Source organism: Fringilla coelebs (assembly GCF_963513975.1).
Source record: "Fringilla coelebs genome assembly, chromosome: Z".
Classification (NCBI taxonomy): domain Eukaryota; kingdom Metazoa; phylum Chordata; class Aves; order Passeriformes; family Fringillidae; genus Fringilla; species Fringilla coelebs.
The window spans coordinates 61965085-61989062 of record NC_140031.1 but is presented as its reverse complement, the minus strand read 5'-3'; the positions used below and the strand labels follow the sequence as shown (position 1 = coordinate 61989062).

Genomic DNA, 23978 nt, shown 5'->3' with positions numbered 1-23978 from the left:
TCTGAGATCCCTATGAATGAACAGTGAGTGGAATCACAGAATCAATTTGGTTGGAAAAAAACTCTCAGATCACTGAGTCCAACCTATCACCAAACATCACCTTGTAAACCAAACCACAGCACTAAGAACCATGTCCAGTCTTAACCACCTCCAGGGACAGTGACTCCACAACATCCCTGGGAAGCCCATTCCAATGCCTAATCACCCCTTCTGTAAAGAAATTCTTCCTGATGTCTGACCTGAACATCCCCTGGTGTAGCTTGAGGCACCATGTCCTCTCGTCCTGTCACGGGCTGCCTGGGAGAAGAGGCTAATCCCCAACCGGGCTATACCCTCCTTTCAGGGACATGCAGAGGGATAAGGTCACTCCTGAGCCTCCTTTTCTCCAGGGTCAACAACCCCAGCACTCTCAGCCACTCCTAGGGCCTGTGCTCCACACCCTTCAGCAGCTCTACGGCTCTCTGGCATCTCAATGTCCTTCCTGCATTGGGAGGCCCAGAACCAACACGGCACTCGCGCTGTGGCCTCCCCGCTGCCGAGTGCGGGGGCACAGTCAGCCCGGGTCCTGCCGGTCACACTATCGCTGGTGCAGGCCAGGACACCACTGGCCTGCCCTCTCGGCCCCCCGGGCACAGCGCCCTCTCCCGCGGGCCGGCTGGACCGGTGCTGCGGCTCTGCGGGAAGCCGGGAACCTCTGCGGGAAGCCGGGAACCTCTGAGGGCAGCCGGGAACAGCCGCGACCGGCCCGCCGCCCGGCCCCGCGCTGCCGCCGCTCTGCCGCCGGGGGGCGCTCCAGCCGCGCCGGGCGGGGCCGGCCGGGTGGCGTCACGGTTCCGGCCGGGTGACGTGGCCGCGCCAGGGGCGGGGCGGGGGCGGGCGCTCACGTTATTTATTGGGAGGGGGGGCCCGGGCAGAGGAAGTGGCGTCAGGAGCCGTGGCGGAAGGGCTGGCGGAAGGCCTTGCGGCGGCGGCGGCAACACCACCACTACTGCTACTACTGCTAGCGGCGGGTCCAGCACCAGCGGCACCTCAAGATGTCCATCGAAATCGAGTCCTCCGAGTACGTATACCGTCGGCGCGGGGAGGTGGCGAAGGACCATGCGGCCCCGGCGGCCGGGGGAGCGGGGAGGGAGCGATTTGGCGGCCCCGGCCCTGAGCCAGGCCCCAGCGCCGCACGGGAAGGGAGGCGAGACCGGCGGTCTCGGCGGCCCCGGGGCCGTGAGGGGGCCGAGGGTTGCGGACGGTGATCGGGGAGCGCGGCCCGTGTGTCCGCTGCCCCGGTGACCGTGCGCTGTGTCTCGCCCGCAGCGTGATCCGGCTCATCATGCAGTACCTGAAGGAAAACAGCCTGCACCGGGCGCTCGCCACCCTGCAGGAGGAGACCACCGTGTCCCTCAACACCGTGGACAGCATCGAGAGCTTCGTGGCGGACATCAACAGTGGGCACTGGGACACGGTGCTGCAGGCCATACAGTCTCTGAAGCTGCCCGACAAGACTCTCATTGATCTCTACGAGCAGGTGAGCAAACGCGGGGTTCCTGCGGGCTCTTGTGGTCCCTGTGGAAACCTCTGTGCGTGTTTTGCACTAACTCTTTGCTGACGGAGATATTTGTCTCTGGGTGCAGGTTGTGCTGGAGTTGATCGAGCTCCGAGAGCTGGGTGCTGCCAGGTCTCTGCTGAGGCAAACGGATCCCATGATCATGCTGAAACAAACTCAGCCAGAGCGCTACATCCACCTGGAAAACCTCCTGGCCAGATCTTACTTTGACCCTCGTGAGGTTAGTTAGTTAATCCTTTCTTTAGAGAGCTCTCCTGCAGGAGCCTCAGCATCATTGCAGGCTGCTGATGGCTCCCGGCTCTGTTTTTTTTTTTCCTTGGCTTGGGGAGTGGGAATGTGCAGTTTCACGTTTGATGGTTTTACACCTTTTGTGAAGTGTTTGGGAAGTAGTGCATGACACTTTATCACGAGGGAGCAAACCTGTGCTGCTGTTGGGAGTTTGGGGATTTGGCTCTGTGTCCTGATACCTGTAGCTTGCCTTTTCAGTGTTACCTAGGCAGCAGAAGAAAGCACAAGTTGTGTGAACAGAAGCAGCGCTATGTAATAACAGTAAAAACAAGGCATTTTTTTCTGACTGGCAATGTCAGTCTGAAAGTTTTTGTGACAGTATGCTAGGTTAATGGCTAGCTTAATTAAGGGACTGATTTTAAAGGACTTTTCCAACCCTGATGATTCTCTGTTTTCAAGGTTGGTATTAAAGAGAAGAGCTCTTTTGGAGGCCTAACAGAAAATTTATATGGAAAGGGTTTTAATTTCAGAACAACAGAGGTATTTTTGGAAAAAAAAAAGTAGAACAATAATCTCATGGAGATGACTTTTTTCTAGGCATACCCAGATGGGAGTAGCAAAGAGAAGCGGAGAGCTGCTATTGCACAAGCTTTGGCTGGAGAGGTCAGCGTGGTGCCTCCATCTCGTCTGATGGCACTGTTGGGGCAGGTGAGTCTTGGAAAATGTTTTAGTTTCTATGTCTTTAGGTTGTTGCTGCATAAAACTAGTTATGATGTAGTTGAGTCTCCGGCTGTATAAAAGTAAAATTTAAACGTGGTATAGTTTAAAAAAAAAATCCCATGTAGCAAGAATTTAGCATTTGTAGAAAAAGTCATCACTCTATAGCAGTAGATTTCTTCCAGTAGAATAAATATGCAGCACAGTGCGCACTTTGAGAATAACATTCTGTAGCAGATGTTTTCTGGTGTGTTTTCTCTGATTCTCAGAGTACTCTGATTCTCAGAGTCCTCCTTGTAGACTGTTTCTGTGTGGTAGATGTGTGTTAACTGGTAGCTAATGGTGTGGCTTTCATCTCCTCCAAAGGCACTGAAATGGCAGCAGCACCAGGGCCTGCTTCCTCCCGGTATGACAATTGACTTGTTCAGGGGCAAAGCTGCTGTGAAAGACGTAGAAGAAGAAAAGTTCCCCACGCAGCTGAGCAGGCATATTAAGGTAATGTTTGCTTTTGTGTGTTTCTGCTGCTCTTTCCTTTCCGTGTTTTATGTTGGGAGATAAGAGGGAATCTTCTGAATGCTTATATTTCCCTCCTGTAAGTCCTCCCCCTCCCACCCCCCACCTGTGTGTTTTCCACCGTTTTCCGTGCATTATCTTATCAGAAGACTTTTTTTCTTGGGAGTCTGAGATTACGTCTTTTAACAAGATTGGGTGCTTATGGTGTTTGTGATTAAGATAACGGCACCTTTGACTTCACTGTTCAGAACCAGTCATTATACAGGAATTGGCATTGTCCTTTTCTTCATTTGTTCTTGTGTCTTAAACTGTTTTTCAGAAGCCATGAGCTCCAACTTATGAAATCAAGTTTATGGTGCTCAGTAACAACTTTCTAAAAATGCTTTATTAGAATTTTTTTTTTTTCATTGCTGGTCTTGTATTTTTGTTTGGGCTACTGAAGTTTTTTTTTTTTCTGTACTTGGTTGTCATGGCCACTTGTAGTTAAAAATTTAGAAATCAAAAAATTGGACGTTGAAAAAAGGCCAAACATTCTCTGTAAAAATTACACTGGAGTAACATTACTGCAAATGAAGCAACTGCAGAAATTTATTAAATTCTGAAGTCTGACTGCGATAAATGCTAATTGAAAAGGTGTTTGTTAACAGAGAAATCACTGCAAAAACAAAATACAAAGAAACCAACTCAGCTCCTGATGTAACCATGCAGGGTCTCTTGTAACAGTGGACGTTACCAGACCAAAAGGAGGGTGTTTTTTTGTTTTACCGTTATTTAAAAATGTAGCTCTCTGTATTGACAGGGTTTTTTTTTTTTGTACTTCAGCATTAAGTTTTTGTATACATACCTCTAGAAAATACTGTATTTTTACCATCAGAATGACACTGCAGTTTTGTTTTAATGAGTTGAGTCTTTTAAATTGCTTGTTAAGCCTTGCTTATATTGTTTTCTAAACAGTTTGGGCAGAAGTCGCATGTGGAGTGTGCTCGGTTTTCTCCAGATGGACAGTACCTGGTTACTGGCTCAGTTGATGGCTTCATTGAAGTATGGAACTTCACTACTGGAAAGATCAGGAAGGTAAGTTACTCCTTATTTCACACAGAGTGACTTTGGTGTGCCATAGTGCCTGGATCTATTCTTGGAGATAGTTTTAATTTCTTAGGGTCTGTGAACCTGAGAAGATTGTATGTTTAGGTGATGGAAATATCAGTCTGGAATAGTTACATGGGTGTAGTTGTCTGGTTTGTAATAGATTTCTCTCTGTGATAATTTCCTTACTTTCTTGTACTCTTGTTGTTGCTGTTAAAATGGTGACAGTGGTAGTACCTTGTATTACAAGGCTATGAAGTCTGATTTACAGTAAGTTATAAAATTTAACCGAAGTTAAAACTGTTAAAGCTTTTGTACTTTGCCTTAAAATATACTGCATTAATTTTACTACATTGACTCATGAATCTTCTACTTTTGTTCAGGATCTGAAGTATCAGGCACAAGATAACTTCATGATGATGGATGATGCAGTGCTGTGCATGTGCTTCAGTAGAGATACAGAAATGCTAGCAACTGGAGCACAAGATGGAAAGATCAAGGTACAAATCTTTTTGTACAGTATGTTGACAGGAGGGGTGACTGAAAAGATCCGGTTTGCAGAAGCAGTAATGTTCCCATTCTGCATAAACTCAAAGGAAATTTAACATTAATTTAACATATGTATTGGCTCTGGTGTTGAAGCTCAGGTGTTCTCATAACAAAGTAATCACTTCTTTGTTGTTTCCTGTTCAGGTGTGGAAAATCCAGAGTGGTCAGTGTCTGAGAAGATTTGAACGAGCTCACAGTAAAGGTGTTACGTGCCTCAGTTTCTCTAAAGACAGCAGTCAAATTCTTAGTGCTTCGTTTGATCAGACTATCAGGTAAAGAAATTGAGAAGGTGTGAGCTACACGTGGGAGAACAGAAAACAGATATTTCTAATTTAGCAGTTTAACTATGAGGTAGTGTAATCTAGAAGGTGCCTGTAGAGGTCTCTAGCCCACTGTGCTTCTCAAAGCACAAGCAGCCTTTCAGTAGGACAGCCTGTTCAGGGCCTTGTCCAGCTGTGTTTTCAAAATCTCCAGGGTTCAAGATCGCACTGCCTCTCTTGGGAAAAATCTTGTTTGGGTATAGGGAAGGATATTTTGGGTCGATTTGATTGATTATGCTTGTTTGTTAGATTTTTGTTTGGTTGGAGTTTTTTGGTGGGGTGGGATTTTTTAATATCACTTGCCTTTTGTACTTCAGCTGTACACTTTTTGAGGGGTCTAACTTCTTTTATTCTGAAGACATATTGGGTAGTGGTGTTAGCTCAATAGTTACAATTTTTTAGGTGTTAAGGTGTTAAAATTATTTAGGTGAATATACCTTCCTTTTTCCTTTCCTTTTTCCCCTCTTTGTTTTGGTCCTTTTTTTTTTCTTTTTCCCGGTAAGTATCATTACAGGATAGATTAGAAGTGAGAGTAAATATACTCAGAAAAATACTCAAAACACTGTTCTAATCTTAATAGGCAAGAGAATCCTCAAACCCCTTTTCCTACAGTTCTTGGCATCTGGAAAATGTTGATTACTGTTTGTGTAATGCAAAACTCTGATCCTGCACCTGCTTGGTTACTGAGTGGAACTTGCTTACTCATTTCCACCTCTGTTGTCTGACAGGATTCATGGTTTAAAATCTGGGAAAACCCTGAAGGAATTCCGTGGTCATTCTTCCTTTGTCAATGAAGCTACTTTTACCCAAGATGGCCACTATATCATCAGTGCATCCTCTGATGGCACAGTGAAGGTAAGATGGCATTTAGCCTTTCTAAAGAACACTTTCAGACTCTTGATATCTTATCACTCCTTTGTTACAATGGTTGCAGTCCTTGGAGAAGGACTCGGGGTTATTTGCAGTAATGAGTGCGCTTGTGACTTTGCTGTAGATTTGTGTGAGAACTGATGACATTTGTTACTCTACTTACAGTCTTGCAGAGCTTGTCTCTGCTGCATTTATGAAACGGGGACATAATTGCAGTGCTTTCTGCCTGTTCTGCTTTACTCTAGACTCTGAACTGCCTGGGACACCTCTTGTCCTGTGATGTGGGGATTCCCTTATCTGAAATAATTGCATATCAGCTCTTTCAGCTTTTTTATTTTTGAGGCTAATTTGTTTCATTTTATTTTTTACGCTAGGTTTGGAATGTGAAGACAACGGAGTGCTCCAACACCTTCAAGTCTCTTGGTAGCACCGCGGGGACAGACATTACTGTGAACAGTGTCATTCTGCTGCCTAAAAACCCAGAACACTTTGTGGTTTGCAACAGATCGAATACAGTTGTCATCATGAATATGCAAGGACAGGTATGTGGTCTTACTGGTATCCTTCCAGGTCACTCTGTCATTTGAAGAATGCAGGAAACCTAGCTAATCACCTACTACCAGGGTTAAACCTAATTTCTCTGGTTAGCTTGCATGACAAACTATTCTGAACTCAAGTTTATACAACACAGAAAGCTGTTGAAGCTCTGTAAGATCTGTGTTTTGAACAGACCTAGTTCTTAAATATTTTTTCCCTAAACATGGTATTGATATGCCACTGTTTAATCCTGCTGTTTTCATTACAGATTGTAAGAAGTTTTAGTTCTGGTAAGAGAGAAGGTGGTGACTTTGTCTGCTGTGCACTTTCACCTCGTGGTGAATGGATCTACTGTGTTGGTGAAGATTTTGTGCTGTACTGCTTCAGCACAGTGACAGGCAAGCTGGAGAGAACTCTGACTGTAAGTTTTCAGCTCTGAGCTTTTCCAGAGTTTTAAATACAGGGATGGTGTAAATGTTCATAATGAAGTCCATTGTCAGACCAAGCAATCTTTCATCTCTAGCAAACATGATTGGTAACAAATGAATTTCAGGAATTTGGCCTTACAATGTGTTTGGGGTTTTTAGAACCATTTAATTGTAGAAATTAGGGGAGTATTTACCCATCAAGCAAAGACTGAATTGGTACAGACTTCCTTAAATGGGCTCTAGCTGGTGGAGAATCTGAAAAAACCATCAGATTTAAAGCTGTCGGATTTAAATTTGCTTTAGATTGAACTTAAAGAGGAATACTAGCTTGAATGTCTAAATTTAACAAGGAACACTTTGATGTTGTGGATTTCAGTGGATGTAAACCTTCACTGAACCTTCCCTTGCCCAACAAAAAGTAACTGCCATGTCAGAAACTGTTGTGACTGGAATTGAATGTTGGTGTGTGTACCCCTGCTTTTGCTCTACGCTCAAAGCACCTTAACCCTCAGTCCAGCTTTCTTTCAGTTGATTTTTGAAGATAATATTTGTCTTAAATCTGCTGAAGGAAGACTCTCTAAATGCATCTTTCTGCTTACTCTCTAGGTCCATGAAAAAGATGTCATTGGCATTGCTCATCACCCCCACCAGAACCTGATTGCCACTTACAGTGAAGATGGCCTCCTCAAGCTCTGGAAGCCGTAGATTGATTTTGCAGCAAGCTCTGAAGCATGCCTGTTAGTTGCAGGTTACTAGTGTTTGTGCTTTAACAAGGTCTAAAAATGCAGAATGTGATACTTGCCCAATTTTCAGTTCAAGTTTCCAGAGAATTACATTTTTACCTACCTAGAGTGCATTGATGCATAAATATAGCATCAGTTAATTTCATATGCTTTTATTTTTACTAGAGTAGTTGAAGTGACTTCTGTGAGAATGCCTTTTCTGCCTCCTGAAGTCTGTACTCTTCCTACAATGTTTGTAAAAGTTCACTGAGCCAGCAGCTGTACACGCAGTGGTTGCTGGCATACTAGAATACAGTAAAATGCCTTTTTTTGTTGTTATTTTTTAAGTAAAATATGGCATGGGAAGCTGTCTCTTCCCCACTGCTGAAATAGGAATAGTTTCCTGGAATGCAGATGAGGGTACAGTATCATCAGCTTTGTCACTGTAGGATACAAAAGAACACAAGGGCATACTGCTGCTCTCAAGACAAGAAAAAAAGGGGACGTTTATTTTCTGACTCCAGCATTTATAGTTTTCCAGAAGTGACAGTGGATTGGAGGGTGACAGTGCCACCCTCTCCAATGACACTGGACAAATCAGCAGTCCATCAAATTTCTCCTCCTCCATAAAAGAATGCAAAACAATGAGTTATTTACGGAAAGTTACAAGAATGTCAACATCAGAAGGCTTAGAAAGTCTTTAAAAAATCAGGGTGACACAGCTATTTCATTGGGCTTTGATGTGTTCAGTTTTCACTATCATTTTTCCAATTATATTGGAAAGTAGTGTCAGAGCTGCCACAGAATGAAACTGTCCTTCCCCATCTGCCAGCACTTCCTACTATAGACTGTAAAGCTGCCTAATGTGGCAGTGAGATACAGTTGATTTTATTTGGGGATTTTTTGTTTTATTTTGTTTGTTATTTTATTTTACTTCACTTCCAGACTAAAAGGAGTTTTTACCGGGGCCCTTTTCCTGTAAATGCAAGGTGTTCTCAGACCACCTATAACTGAAACTAGGCTCCAGGGGATCAATATTTTAAAACATGCAAGAGTTGCATGTTGACATAGGCTGAGTTCCTAGTGCTGTGATAATGCTTTAAATAAGTATTTTTAAGATTTTTTTTTTTTAAGTTTCATATGCCTGTGGACCTAGTTGAGGTTATGCTTTGGGGTCCCACAAGATGATAAAATGATACTTGCAGACTCTTCAATTTGAAGCACATGATTTTTTGTTGAGAGATTCTGACTAATGTACACTGTTCTGAATGTACACCAGAGTCTTCTAAAGTCTGTGTCTTTTCTAAGATGCAGAGAAATGAGGTTTTTCCTATAATGATGAATCAAATGCATGTGGATTTGAATCTGCTACATTGTGTTCTGTCCTCATCTTTAATAGAATGCTTTCCTACTGCAGTAATCTTTCAGACAGTAATAACTTGTCTTCAATTTAATAAATTAGTTCCACTTTAAATATTTTGTCTGTGTCTTTAGTGGGTGGGGAAATGTAGAAAAAGCTCAGCTGGAATTCTCACACAGCACCTTTGCTACAACTGTGGTGTTCAGTTCTGCTGAGCTATGATGTCTGAAGTCCCAGGTTGTTTTTTACTTCTGTAGATACGCTAACAGAGGGGGGTTTTAGATACTAAAAGGTGATTATCTTTCCTGCCTGAAAAAACAGAAGTATCTGTTAGTTATATCTGACAAGCTCAGTTAGCAATTAGGGCAGTTAGTAATTCTATTAAGGGTGAAGATCTTGACAAACTATTTTTAGTAGTACTTTCCTAATAGAAGAGATGCTCCCATTCCTTCAACGTCTTTGACCCTTGACTGGTCTCTCTCTAGTACAACTCTGTCCCTTTTTTATGGTAAGACCCAAAACCAGATGGAACATTCCAGGTGTGTCCTCACTTTTCCTGAGTAGCTGGGAAGGATGGCTTCCCTCTGCTGCTGTCAACCAGGACACCATTTGCCTTCTTCCCACAAAGATGGCTCAAATTGAGCTTGGTGTCCACCAGGACCCTCACCTTCCTTCTTGGCTGTTTTCCAGCTAAGTGCCCCCCCCAGCATGTGCTGCTGCATGGGGGTGCTCTTCCCCAGGTGCAGCACTTTGCACTTCCCCTTGAATTTAATGATATTCTTGTCACCTCGTCCCTCTGGATGGCAAGCAGTTTTTTCAGCTGCTTCTCCCTCTTCAGTGCCATCTGCAGACTTGCTGAGGCAGTACTGACCCTGGGACACTGCCCTCCCAGTGGACTTTGTTGTGCTCATCACCACACTCTGGGCCTGGCATTCAGCCAGTTTTCAGTCCACTTCGCTTTTCACCCCTCCCATGCCTCAGCACCTTCTCTGCATGGATTGTACTGAAAACAGTGTCTTACAGAAGTCCAGGGACACAATACCCACTTCTCCTCTCATGCACCAGGTCCGTCACTCCGTTGTAAAATGTATCAGGTTGGTTAAGTATGACTTCCCTTTGGTGAATCCCTCCTGACAAAATCTCCCTTCGGATGGTTTTCCTGCTCTTGATGCGCCTGCAAATGGTTTCTGTTCAGCTGTGTGCACCACTACCTTCCAAGGGATTGAGGTGAGGTTGACAGACTATTTCTTTGGATCCCCCTAAGTTGCTCTTCTCAAACACAGATGTGACATTTACTTTCCACCAGTTTTTGGGCACTTTCCCCAATCACCGTGATCAATCAAAGACTGTCAAAGGAGGCCTTACAATGACATCTGTCTGTTCCCAGAGCACATATGGGTGTGTCCTATTAGGGCCGATGGTTCTGTGTGTGTTCAGTTTTCTCTGACCTCATCATCCTTACACCAAGGGAACACCTCCTTGCTCCAGACTTTCCCCCTGATCTCTGGAATTTTGAGAGCTTATGTTTTCACTAAACAAGAATGAGGCAAAGAAGTTACTCAGCACCTCAACATTTTCCATGTCATGTGTGACCAGGTGCTCCATCTTAATTCTGCAATGGCCCCACATTTTCCCTGCTCTTTCCTACTGTTGTACTTAGAGGCCCTTGTTATCCAGTTAGGTTTTAGCTTCCTTAACTTCATCTCTGGATGCCACATCTGTGTGGCACATCTCATCTGTGTTCCCTCCAATATATCCAGCCTTGGTTATACCCTCCAGATAATTCCTTTTTGTGTTCTAGTTTAGCCAGGTGTCTTGGTTTGGAAAGACAGGTGTCTGCTAAGGAAGGCAGAAGCCTTCCTTGAAATGGAAAATTAAAATCCCCACCCTCCAAATTGCTATAAATTTTAAATTAAGGGGCTCTCACGCAAAAAAATATGGGAGCAGGAATAACAGTTCTTTATTAGGGAAGAAAATAAAAAGATAAAACAAACCAAAAAAAAGTAAACCAAAACAACACTGACAGAGTCAGAATATGGCCTGACACCCTGTTTGTCAGGGGGTTGGTAGCAGTCCAGTTGGAATTGTGGCTGCAGTCCTCCTGGAGTGTCAGGTGTGGTTCTGCTGGAACAGGGATCCTGTCGAAGGGTGTAGTCTTCCTCTGAAGATCCAGTGGCAGAGGCAGCTGTTCCTCTGGGAAATCCAGTGGAGAAGCCCTGCTGGTGTTTCAAAGCCTCCAAATTGTATCTGGGTAGGAATGCTTGTCTCCTCCCTCTGGGTGGAGCATCTCACAATGGGATGCTGTAGTTCTTATCAGCCATGCAGTGACATTGAATAGCCTGTTATCAGCAGATGTCCCCTCCCAGAGAGTAGTGATTGTGGAAGAGATAAGGAAAACTGCCCACTTAATAGAAGACAGCTGCCATACAGATGGCAAATAGAATACAATTTGCTTGGCAATCCAGGTCACCAGCAGTTCCTTGTGCATCCCCAGAGACCTGGCCATTTTTGCCTGGCTTGCTGTTCTCTGGGATGGACTGCTCTCAAGTCTGGGGGAGGTGAGCCTTGAATATTAACTAACTTTCTTGGGCTCTTCATTCCAGAGCCTTATCCTTTGGAGTGCTTCTAAGCAGACCTTTGAAGAGACTAGCCTGCTTTTCTGAAGTCCAGAGTTGAGAACTGGCATTTCATTCTAGTTTTTCCACTCAGTATCCTGAACTTCGCCGTCTCGCCAAGGCTGCCCTTGACCCTGACAGTCCCAACTGGGCCAACAAGGTCTTTGGTTTTGAGTACAAGATCCAGCAGAGCACCTCTCCTAGTTGCTTCTGCTATTAGTTGGGTTTGAAATTCTCATTGATGCACTCCATGAGTCTCCTGAACTGATTACCATAGAATTGTTAGAGTTGGAAGGAACTGCTGGACATCTAATAATACAACCCCCTCCCTAGGCAGGGTCACTTAGGGCAGGTGACTTTTGAGTATCTCCAGAGAGGGGGAGTCCATGTCCAGTTCCAGGGCTCTGCCACCCTCAAAAGGAGTTCTTCCTCATGTTGAGGTGACCTCAGCCGCTCCTCATGTGACTTCCCCTCAAGGCCCTTCATCATCTTAGTTGCCTTCATTTGGATGCTCTTTATTGGCCTAATGAATTTCTTACACTGTGGCACCCACAACTGCCCCCAGCCCTCGAGGTGAGGCTGCCCTAGTGCAGAGCAGAGTGGGACAATCCCCTCCCTTGCCCGGCTGTGATGCTGTGCCTGATGCACCCCAGAATAGGACTGATCCTCCTGGCTGCCAGGGCACACTGGACAGTTCTCACCTACAAACTCTCAGCTTGTTAATTTGAACCTGGGTAGAGCTTGATACATGCCAGTTCCTCTCTCATGTAAATAGAAACTCCACCACTTTGCTTCTCTGATATTTCTCTGTTGTTTCTAAAAAGGACATAGCCGTCCATGACAATATTCCCACTGTGTCTCAGCACTGCAGTGAGATCACGGTCCTGTGAAAGCATATACGTATTTAGTTCTTTTTCATTCCTCATGCTGCATCTTTTTGTATACTGACACTTCATGGATAATCAAAGAATGGGGTTTCCTAGAAGGGATGTGAGAGGATTCACCATAGCCATAAGCACCCAAAATGTGCTTTGTGCTTTGATCCTCAGCTCCAGGGGCAGCCAAGGTACATCTGACTCTGCAGTGGTTGCTATGACCTGCTCCCTAGGAGGAAGCAATGGCACAATCGTTGCCATTTGCACCCTGCCTCCCAAGTCCTTCAGTTTAAAGCCCATCTCACCAGACTGGCCAGAGTGCTGCCAATGATTCTGTTGCCTGTTTTAGCCAGGGGGATCCCTGTCCCCATAACAGGCTAAAACCATAAAAACACAACCCACTGTTATAGAAGCCAAAACCTTCTTGATGGTTTTGGCCACAAACCTGGACATTGTTTTGAACAATGTGTCTGCCTCTGGCTGTCCTGATTTCTCTAACAGGGAGGACAGATGAGGAGATGACTTGGGCACAGGGATGACTTGTGATATTTTTCACCTGCCTTGCTTTATAGTCTTCCTTGATCCCACCTATTTTTTGGCTTTGCTGTCACTTGTACTCATATGAAAAAGTGATGGGGGTAGTGCTCTACGACAGGTCAGGCTATCCTCTTGGCAACACCATGGATCCCAGTTCCTGAAGGGCAGGATGCCCTTGTGACTGTCTATTAGGCTGCCAAATGGACAACTCAGTGTCCACTACAACCACTTGATGTTTCTTTTAACAGTAATCACGATGCACTGCTGGTGAGGTTCTCTTCGTTGGCCTTGCTCATGGACATCTAAACCCTTTAAAGCATCAGATCTGTATTTTTGGTCTGCAAGTTGAAGGGTGGAGATTGAATTGGAGCCTTGCTTTTGTGGGTCCCCACAAAACTTTGCACAAAAGGGTGCAAAGTGCCTCAGGCTCAGTGGTATCCGTTGAAGATTATGTGGTTCTGAACCCACTTACCTATCTCTGCTTCAGCCCCTCTATATACTGAACAGCCAACTGTCTCTTGGCATTCAGCCCCCTGGGGCAGCTGGTCATCCACCTGTGCACACTTTGTGCAGGTACCAGCCTTTTCTTCAGAAGTATCTGGGCATCCATGGAAACATACCACCTGTCTGACACCTGCCTCACCAGGTCTGTCTGCGTGGAAGCACCAGGCTTCTCAGGGGCTGTCTCAGGAGTTACACTGGCTTTGGCTCAGGAATGCCCACCATTATGGCAGAAACCTAAAGCACTTAGATGTGGATCCACTTAGATGTGGATCTACTATACTATTATTTTTTTTTTTTTTCCTGACAGCAGTTTACAGTGTAGTTGAAGTCCCATTCTTTGGGCACTGTAACAGTTCTCAGCTTTATCCCGTAAGAAAACAGTTAAGCCTGGCATTTGTTTATGTGCTCTTTTTGAAGAGACTGGCTTAAGTCAAACCTCACTTTTCTTAGTGTGCTTTCCTAATGCTCTGAGCAGCAATCAGTCACAAACATGTCTTCCCAGGTGAAGTTGCTAATGAAAAATCATAGGGAAAGTTGCTTGCTTGCTTGACCTTGCATCACACTGCAAATTCAGAGCAGATTTGGGATTATTGAGTTTACACCCCTGGGCTGAACCAGCCTTTTCCACTCTTGCTGGCTAGCAGGTATTCAAAACTATGGGAAGGAGAGGACCTGTAGCCTAAGGGCTGTGAAAGCAATGTAAAAATGAGAGTAGCCAACCTGTGCAATAGTGGAACTCCTAGTTTTTATGGGAAAAATATGGAGTCCTAAATGCCTGATGCACAGTAAAAATAATTGTAGACTAAAATATAAGCATGGTCATATGAATTAGGTGGTGCTGAAATGCTGTAATTGCAAACTGAGACTGCAATAGGTCAGGTTACTATACTGGAAGTTACAGAAACAGCTCTTTTGTGCCACTGTATCCTCAGTTTTTACAGCTGTCTATTCTATTTCCCCTAACTAGAAACCGTATCCACATAAAGCAACAAGTCAGAAAAAATTGTTACTTCATTTTTCAGCGGCACAGAAGGCGTCTAGCTGCTTGCTCTAATGGTATGATACCCAGAGTATCACGGGACAACAGTCCTGCTAGCGTTTGTCATCTAGTGCTTTTTGCCAAAAGCTTATTCTTCTGCTGCCAGTATTTGTTTGGGGCACAGATTTGGTATCTGTAACCAGCTCATTTCAAAACACAATACTAATCTGGTGGTGTTCCTGCTGCCCTTCCTCCACTAGCAGAGCATCCTTCCCTGGACCGCTCTGCAAAAGCTTCCAGAGGCAGCTCCTGGTCAGCCCATCTCCTCCTGGAATCTGGCCCATCTGCAGTGCGGCCATCAAGTACAAAGCAGAATTGTCATGGCCTCCAGAGTAAGTCAAGAATGTTAACCTCAACTATGCCAATACAGCTGTGGGTGGGTGTGGTGAAAGGAAAACTGGTGTTCCTGAGAAATATGTTTATGGAATGCTTTTTAAAAAAAAATATAATACACAGCCATCTGAAGCAAAATCGTGTCCCACTGTCAAGCTCAAGGCTGTGAATGGAGTGTTGTTTGTCCTTGCTGTTTTGATCTAGTGCTTAAGGAAAAAAAAACCAAAACCCAAGGGGTGCCTATTGAGCTGAAAAAAAGTAGCTTATTTTACTGCTGTTTAAGTCTCAAGCCAGCTGTGCAGGATTGAGCCCTAGCCAGAGAAAGATTACTTTCTGTTTCCCCCCTTGACTCAAACCATCCTACTGATAGAGCACAGGCACCTGCAGGTCACATTTTTCAGCTCACTGATGAGCTCACTCACGTAGAATTTGGAAAAACACTTGGCCTACAGAATTTTATTTCTGTTTAGAAAGAAAATGGAAAAGTAGGTGAAACATGCAGGTGAAAGATCACAATTCTGTAGGCACCTGAAAGGGGCCACAGATGAGGTACAAAATCCATGGTATACCAGCTGTCCTTATACAATGAAACTTGTAATGCTTAGGTAAGCTAGAGATGTTTTTTTTCTAAGAGCTTCCAGATATTCAGGTTACAACACATGTACTGCCACGCAGCAGCTACTTAGATGGCTTCTCCTCGTGACACTTTTGCTTCAAAGCAGTATGAGAAGCATAAGCTCTGTCCCAAAGCAGATGGTTGAGTAAGACTAAACTACGACACTAGAGGTTAAATCTGGACCTGTCCTCTCAGCATATTTTCTGAAAGAAGGTTTTAAAGATTTTTCTGTGAATAGCTGTCTAAAAAGAAGGGGGTGGTGTTTTTGAACCAACATCTGGTCTAAGAAAAGAGGCAATGAACAATTTTGTAATTATATCGGAAACACTTCATCTACAATAATTAGAACATTCATACAGAAATTTAAGAGTCAGCTTGAAATAATGCACACAATACATTCATTTCAGAACATCCTAGATGCAGTGGTTGGTTGTACTCACTAGCCTTCTTTCCTCTGCAGGATCACACATACCCACTAAAAGGACTGGTACGGCTCTCCACGACACACCACGGGTATCTGATTTCAATAATCAGGGTGGAAATCAAGCTTCAACTAGCTGCAGTCTGATGTTCCAAGCCACCTGCATGCTGACAAAGCCTAGAGGATTTTACTAATGCACAGTAGCCAAGGCAGCTCCAAGCAACCACTGGCTCCACAGGAAGTGCGGCGCAGGACAGCAGCCAAACAGGAGTGACTGATGAAACAAAGCAAGCTCCACATCTAGCTCTGGGGTCAGGACCAGCGCTGGCCTAGGAAAGCCATCTGACCTCATGCAGAATAGCGTGGAGAACTTGGGGATTACGTTAACGGGCCTGTGAAGACTGATCACATCTGTGTAAGCCTCATCTACTACGTAGGTGCATTATAGCCAGGCCCTATTTAATGAACACCAGTACAAGCCCAAACATTATTATCCTAATTGGTACAAAACTTTACTACATCTTACCATGGATTATAAGTACTTGTGCATACTTTATTCACAGAGTATAAGATCTAGAATTCCTAAAAAGCACACCACAGAATCTTAGTTTAAGCCTGGGCAATTGCACACAAACAGGAATTACAAGGTTTGGAATAAAAGACAAGCAGGTAAGGGAGTTTTCTGGACCAAGAGGCAGGGGTGAAGTGCAGTCAACTTCATTTCAGCTTGCATCCTGGAGCTTTATACAAATCGCAAAGTCAGTTTAATTACTTAGTTTATTTCTTTACGCTTTTAGAAATGACTATGGCTGGATAGAACAACAAATAGCAGGTGAGGGTAAACTGCTTGTAGTCCTTCACTCATCCACTACTGCATACAAAACAAGCATCACAAGTTATTCACTGGCCCATTTATGATGTCTGGCACTGAACACCACCTCTAGGCTGATGCTCATCATCTTCATACACTTCTCCGTTATAGTGGTGTTTTCGCTTTTGAGATGGATCGAAGTCCACTAATTCCACCTGTTCCATTTCCTCAGTTTCTTCTATCTCCTGCCTTGTAGGTAGCAGTTTTTCGAGTAAGGACAGCTTATCTGAGGAGAGGAAGCCACTCTCTGGGAAGATCACCTGAAATCAAGAGCTAAGGTTACTCAAGTCTATCTGAACAAATGGACCTACAGGTTAAATATCTGCCAAAGTCAGGTTTGTGGTTACTTAAATTTAGAGCTTAAAAAATTTATCAGCCTCACTAAACTGTTTTTTAATGCCTGCATGAAGTTAGCTTCTAACTCTAGCAACTCAATCAACACCTTTTTTCTGCCTCAGGCTGCCCTCTAGAATCAACCACAAAAGCAAAGTAGAAATGTAATACAATAGCACATACTACTACATATTTATAATAGCATATTCAACTACATATATACACACACACACATACATATATATAAAAATAACAATAACAATAATTATATATATATATAAACAAAACGTCAACATCAGAGATACGGTTAAATATATTCTAAACTGTAGCAGACAGGGCCCACTGCTATAGCTCCCACTATGAGCTTCTCCTCAGAGAAGAAAATCAGCATTTTCCAACTTATTCTCCTGCTTCAGTGCAGAAGTTACTCATGCATCCTTCCTACAGGACAATAGAAACTGAAGAATATGTCAAGCAAATGGAAATCCACAAGGCTGCTGAAGAAACTCCTCTGGTACCTAATGTGCTTTGAGCACACAGTGTTTCGGAAGTTTTCTCTGTTCTGAACCGTAATTCTGATGGGTTCCGTGTTCCCACCATTGCAAAGAACAAATACCAAAACAGGATATCTGATTACTGGTATCTCTTCTTGACTGAGGTAGAGCATATTGGTTGAATTTTGGATGGATGTTCAACCCTAAAATGCTGTGGAAGGGAGTTGATTCACTTACCCTGAATTCTATGATCAGACGTCCTTTTTCATATGGTCTGCGATAAATTGGCATACCTTCATTCAACACACACTTAATAGCCCCATGCTCAACAACCTGGCCTAAAAAAAAACAAACAAAAAATTACTAAAAAAGGAAGGGAGCCATGCAAGCAACAGAAGCAGCTTTAGTTATAATTCCCTTCAATATTTACGTAGCTTTCTACATTGTGGTTAGGCAGCAACACCAACATGTAGTAGTCTAACAGGAATTTACTGCCTGGTAATATATGAGTAGGAAAGCAGATTGATGTCTACATTACATTCCTGTAAACCTTGTTATGCTTCCCAAAGGAAGCATACTTACAAATTTATTAAGTGCTCCATCGCTTCCAAGGCTGAAAAAGTGGTTTTCAGAGACCCACGGCCTTCAATTCTCATGAGATATCCTCAGGATGCAAGTATGTCCATGAGGTAAGGTCTGTTACTATGTCACGCAAAGAGAAAGTTACTGCTGACTGCTATGCAAAAATCCTTTTTTATTTTAAGATTTGTACTGCAAAGACTAGGGCAAAGAATTTGATACCAGCACACATCCCTTTTACATCAAGATGGGGTGCTTCTGTTCCTTTATATTTCCAGCTTACATTCACTGTATGCTAGATTTTCCAACAGAAAGCAAACCAACTCTTACCAGGATGGGAGGTAATAATAATAGTTCTGTTATCCAGAGTTGTGATGGGCTTTTGAAAGCCACATAGTGCTTCAACCAGTTGAATATCCATAGACAGAAGTAGATCCTCATCTCGTCTAAGGCAGAACCAATCAACAACAGTCACAGTGAGAGAAAAACAAGGATCATACCCAGCTTAAGTATTTAAAATCTAGAAATTACAATAAGCTGTAATTATAACAGAAATCCAGGCAATTAAACAAAGAACACCAAATATTAATGTAGCTCCCCAATTACTAGAATGATAATCAGAGAGTCATTATGATCATGTAAAGCTATCTAAAGTGTTACAATTGTTTACTGAGGAGAAATAAGTACAGTACGGCCCACTTGCATCTGGTTTCACTTCACTGCTCCTTCCCAATTAAAAAAAAAAAACTCTCAGCCTCATAAATGCTGAAACTGGGACAATTAATTTGTTTCTTTGCATAGCTAAATACCATCTCAATTGCGCTAGCTTGCACTATGGTGATCTGTTACATCCTGAAGATTTATTACCAGGGTAAGTCTGAACAGGTGATGGCCACGCTGGATAATGATACAAGTACCAAGAAATATCTGGAACACATAGTGTTAATTACTTTAATTGTGTTCTGACTTCAGCATGGCAATACTAATAATTGTCTACATGTTCAAAGGCCACGAAATCCTTCATCTTATTCAAAGAATATAGAGCACTCACCCTGTTTTTAAAACATCTCTGACAGCAGGCTTGAACGAAAAGCTAATTTTAGACTCTGACAGGAGAGGAGGAACATCCCACTTGTGCGAGAGCAAGACCTCAGCATAACCCCACAAGACCAGTAATATCAAGGGTTATTGAAGGACGCTAGAACTGAAGGCATTGGGCAGAAGGATAGACAAAAATAATCTAGCAGAATTGTGACTTCAGGTCCTAGGAAATCATGAGAATAGTTTGGCATATCTGAATCAGTGTCTGGTTTCACTGAAAATTAAGAAAAATCAGCTGAGTAAGCTCATCCAAAGCAAACAGAAGTGATTCTTAACCTGTGAGCTCAGTGTTCCCTGGCACAGAATTCTGGCACCAGCTTCAAGAGCTCAGCACCATACATGATAGTCAGGCAGACCAGCTGCAGGTTTCCCAAGAACCTTTGGCTCACCATTCCTATTTACAAGCACAAGGTCAGTGATAAGTGCTTTCTCTAAACCTGCCACTTCCTTTGTAACTGCTCTGAGCAGCAACAGTGAAAAAACAAATGCAACACACTTCTGCAAGATCATCAACAGTGCTTTTAACTGGACAAATTCCACAAACAGTAACACTAAAGAGGGAGGCGTGCAACACTGAGCAGTACTGCCTGGGAACATGAAATAGTTGAGATGTGGTCAGCACTGCTTGAGTCACTTTTGCTTTCACAATAAAAACCAGACAGGACCAATTATCCTGCCCATAGCACTTGGGCAGGAAATTAAGTGTGGGAAGCCGCGTTTGATCACAAGGATGCACACTACACTGAGTAAGTTTGTCCTAAGTAAGATCCACGAACACACATATGTGTGCACATTAAAAGTTTTCAGTGTCTTGAGGCCATGTCAACAACACTGGACTACATTAAATGCCAATTTTCTGAGCTAAGTCATTGAAAGCAAGGAAAGAGTCACAAATATTCAAAACTACTAAAAATCTCAGCATTCCAATGAGTTCTTAAAATTAAAGATTTGTAAACTCTTAACTGTAACTACTTTTGTTTGCCTTCTATCCCCTTCTGCTGTGAAAGCTCAGAGGAGATTACCTCATGCTATTAGAACACAAGTGGCCAGACTAGTTGCACCAGAACTCACCTCAGCACTCCTCTGACCACCCAGACAAACTCATGGCTGAGTGACAGTCATGTGATCTTATCTCCTGACACTCCAGTACCTACAAGATGAGTGGTAACCAAGGAAGCATGTGGAAAAGCATCACAGGAGATAACATAAGAGAATTCAAGCATCTTTACCTTGTAAATACAGAGTGGTCTTTCTGATCCAAGACAATAATAATATCCCCCGGCTCCAGACCTGGCTCTTGGTCCCCTTCACCATGGAATGTTATTTTCTGACCATCCTTCATTCCTATTGCACAAAACAAATAAAAATTTTTCTTATTTTTAAGACAAAAGCACCACCAACAAACATTTTTTTAGGCATGAGCTGGTATCAAGATATCTCGCTGGATCTTTAAGCAAGAACATCAGGATCTTCCCTTGAAACATTTATTTTTATTTTTTCTTTTAATCCACTCACTTGTTCAACAGATCTTAGCACAGCTAACCTGAATTCAGTCTCAAGACCATCAAGTTTAACTCTACTGCCACAAGTACAACCAACATAAAGTCCTAAAGGAAAATATCATCAAAACAGTTTTCATTATACACACAAATACAAAAAAGAAATCAGAAACACTGTGTACAAACTCTATTTCAAGAGCAATTGACCAGTCAGCTGCTTCAGTTTCATAAATACATGGCACACCTCCTTATGAAGCATCATCTCAGCGCCTGTCAAGTCAAAGAAGCATTCCCCACGGACTGAAAACCTCCAGTAAGAAGCCTGTTTCACCCACACAAGAAATCTATTAAACAAAAATACTAGCTTTCTTATGCTATGAGTCTCTTCTCCCTTCCTTCTAGAAAAACATCCTTCTCATAAGACTTCCCTGTTCAAAATATCAGTAACATATCCCTTCCAGTCCTCGTATTTACTACTACATAGGATTTCTCCTACAAATTCAGGCATTGCATAAGCTCTGCTTACACATGTAACAGCTGCAGGTCACAATCACAAGCGAGTCTGTAAAAGTCATGTACTTATCAGCTTGCTCTGTCTTACAAGCTGCACTACTCCAGAGACTTCTCCCACCAGATTTTGAGCAGCCCTCTCAACAGAGATGCATTTCTCACTCAATACCATTATGTTCACTTATCACATTGAGGGTTTGTGTACTGAGCTGCATTTTGCCAGGCAAGGAAGTAGTACCTGCACTGGGCAGCACTGTCAGGGGTGTGCAGCCAACAGAGCTCTAAGCATGAGAGCTTAGCACTGTCTCTGCACCCTATCACTATAGCAGACCTGGTTCCCCTTCACACTGAAACACAGTGGAAGTGATCGGAGTCTGCAGGGTTTTGTTGCAGGCAGTGAAAACTGATTAGGCTACCTGATCACAAACTCGGCTTAGAGGGACCTGAAAAATAATTCACTGCTTACAATAATGCAGGTTTCAGAATTCACTTAGTTATGTGCCAGGCTTAAGAAGGAACACAGAGATGGGCAACCTTCTCTAGAAAACAACTCTACTTTTTTTTAAGACAACAATAAGCAATTTTGCTATGTATTCAGCATGGTTACTTATGAAATTAACACCACATTATTTGCTAAAGCTTCTGTTTTAGTGCTGCAAAGTCAGTCAGCACATTCAAGTGCAATACTTCACCTCAGTAAGACATCTCACCTTTGTCAATATGAACTTCCAGGATCTTCTTCTCTCGAACAATTTTTCTGCCATTGCAGCTCTTACACCGGTCCTTGGGGCTGATACGCTCCCCATGCCCCTGGCACTCCATACACACAGACTGGATCTGCTGCACCATTCCTGGCCCAATCTGGTGAATTCTGATCTGCATGCCTGTTCCCCTGCAATTAGGGCAGCATTCTACAGCACCTTTCTTACCACCACGACCTGAGAACAAAAATTGGAGATAGGTGGTTATGTGCTACCAGAAAAAAAAAAACGCCAAAAGCTTTAGAAATATCTTCTCTTTAGTATCAGTTTCAACATTACCTTCACACTTGTCACAGATGACATTTTTCTGCAGTGCAAGTTTCCTCATTGCACCATTGTACATATCTTCCAAACTTACTGACAACTGGTGGACCACGTTTTTACCTGTAAAAGAACAAATATTTACTGAAGCTTAGAAGCTTGGTCTTCACATCTCCCTGCCAAGCCATGATAGCATCTTGTTTCAATAGAGCTTTGTCTTGTTTTGTTCCTATTAGTCAAAAGCCCCTTCCCAGCTGCTGTCACATTAGGTAACACTTGTTACAACTTTGACTCAGGTAAAGCCAGAGGAGACCTTCTGGAAAAGTACAAACAGTAACAGCAACAGAACATACAGGACCTCAAATGTTTAAGTTTTATAATGCAGCTTTCAACAATGTCACCACACAGATCTCCTACAAACAAGTGAGAGACTCTGTTTGGAATCTCCACTTCGGCACTTTCCTCCTCTCACCACGTGATCTTCTGGAACCAGAAATGACCGACTACATTTTCACCCTCAGGAGCTCCTCAGCACTTCAGCTGCTGTAGGCTTACTTTTCTAAAGAATGCTGAGCTCTGGGTTGTTACAAGTACTTTGACACTCTTAACACTTTGATACAAATTTTCTTCCCTTTCTTACCAGATATGCACTAAGAGGTCAGCACGGCTCTTAACAAGTTTCAAGTTTTTCCCAGCGTGATTAAACTGGAGCTTAACTTCTGGGTAGCATTTTACTGCAGCTTCAACTTAATACCAGTGCACAGTGCAGAACAGAAAAGCTTCACAGACTGAGCCGGATCTTGATGTCTTGTTTCAATAGTTGCTTTTAGATGCTACACTTACAGCAGCTTAGTTAACAAACCATTTGAAGATACTTTACACTTCAATTTCCTACTTTGTCTACCAGCCGCTGGGCTTACACTCAGCTAAAGGTTCTCGGAGCACACCTGGTTAGCGATTAACAGAGGACAACGCACAGGAGACCAAACTACCACCGCACCAGCCAGATGACCTCCCTTAGGGTTTCAGGTGTTAAGGGACAACAGTTTTATCCAATTTTCAGATTAAGCCTGTAACTTCAGTTAAACTCTGCTTAAATTCCTACATCTACGGCATTCTCCTCAGAGAATCTGATACCCCCGCTGATACGTTACCTCGCCTCTCCCTCTGCATCCTCCCTCCGCCGCCGAAGAACATATCGAATATGTCCATGGGTGACCCGAAGCCGCCGCCAGAGCCGCCCTCCTTGATAGCTTGCTCGCCTCCTTTGTCATACAGCTCCCTCTTCTTCGGGTCCGACAGCACTTCGTAAGCTTGCGAGATCTGCTTGAACTGCGGAAAGGACAGCCACCGGCACTCAGGCACCTGCAGCACCCCCGGCGGGACTCCTGCCCGGCCCCCTCCCGCCCGGCCCCACCGCCCCGGCCCGTCCCGACCTTCTCGCCCTCATTGGGGTTCTTGTCCGGGTGGTACTTGAGCGCGAGCTTGCGGTAGGCCTTCTTCAGCTCCTCGGCGGACGCGTTGGGCTTCACGCCCAGCACGTCGTAGTAGGTGGTCTCCTTCACCATGGCGATGGCGGTGGCGGCGCAAGCAGCAGGCCCCCGGGAAGGCAGATCCCGCTCCGCGCTGCTCCGATCCCGACTCTTCTGGAAAGTTCGGGCCGGTCCTGCAGCCCCGCCGCTTAACAGCCGGCCCCACCCCGGAAGTCCTGCCCCGCCGAGCGGCGGGCCCGGGAGAGTGG

The 23978-nt window shown here is 43.9% G+C and overlaps 2 protein-coding genes across 2 annotated transcripts; one reads left to right on the top strand and one right to left on the bottom strand.

Moving 5' to 3' along the window:
- Positions 1–924: 924 nt before the first annotated feature.
- On the top strand, positions 925–8996 carry SMU1 (SMU1 DNA replication regulator and spliceosomal factor). The gene is made up of 12 exons (XM_084225862.1): positions 925–1060; positions 1309–1519; positions 1626–1778; positions 2384–2494; positions 2870–2998; positions 3971–4090; positions 4486–4602; positions 4796–4923; positions 5700–5826; positions 6216–6383; positions 6647–6799; positions 7413–8996. The coding sequence occupies exons 1-12, from the start codon at positions 1035–1037 to the stop codon at positions 7509–7511; spliced, it is 1542 nt and encodes a 513-aa protein (XP_084081988.1). The 5' UTR covers positions 925–1034; the 3' UTR covers positions 7512–8996.
- Positions 8997–16356: 7360 nt separating this feature from the next.
- Positions 16357–23927, bottom strand: DNAJA1 (DnaJ heat shock protein family (Hsp40) member A1). The gene is made up of 8 exons (XM_084224998.1): positions 23674–23927; positions 23392–23569; positions 22256–22360; positions 21926–22153; positions 20436–20550; positions 18436–18551; positions 17764–17864; positions 16357–16959 (listed from the first exon to the last, which is right to left on the bottom strand). Exons 1-8 carry the CDS (start codon positions 23803–23805, stop codon positions 16741–16743), a joined length of 1194 nt encoding a protein of 397 aa, XP_084081124.1. The 5' UTR covers positions 23806–23927; the 3' UTR covers positions 16357–16740.
- Positions 23928–23978: the final 51 nt, after the last annotated feature.

What these genes read in the sequence shown, in the direction of transcription:
- SMU1 (XM_084225862.1), top strand. Translation starts at nt 1,035, where the DNA reads ATGTCCATCGAAATCGAGTCCTCCGA. An exon ending in CTACTGGAAAGATCAGGAAG is followed by an intron (nt 4,091 to 4,485) that starts GTAAGTTACTCC and finishes ACTTTTGTTCAG; the next exon opens with GATCTGAAGTATCAGGCACA. An exon ending in CCTCTGATGGCACAGTGAAG is followed by an intron (nt 5,827 to 6,215) that starts GTAAGATGGCAT and finishes TTTTTACGCTAG; the next exon opens with GTTTGGAATGTGAAGACAAC.
- DNAJA1 (XM_084224998.1), bottom strand. Translation starts at nt 23,805, where the DNA reads ATGGTGAAGGAGACCACCTACTACGACGTGCTGGGCGTGAAGCCCAAC. An exon ending in GATGCAGAGGGAGAGGCGAG is followed by an intron (nt 22,361 to 23,391) that starts GTAACGTATCAG and finishes GTTCTTTTACAG; the next exon opens with GTAAAAACGTGGTCCACCAG. An exon ending in GACCACTCTGTATTTACAAG is followed by an intron (nt 18,552 to 20,435) that starts GTAAAGATGCTT and finishes GTTCTGCCTTAG; the next exon opens with ACGAGATGAGGATCTACTTC.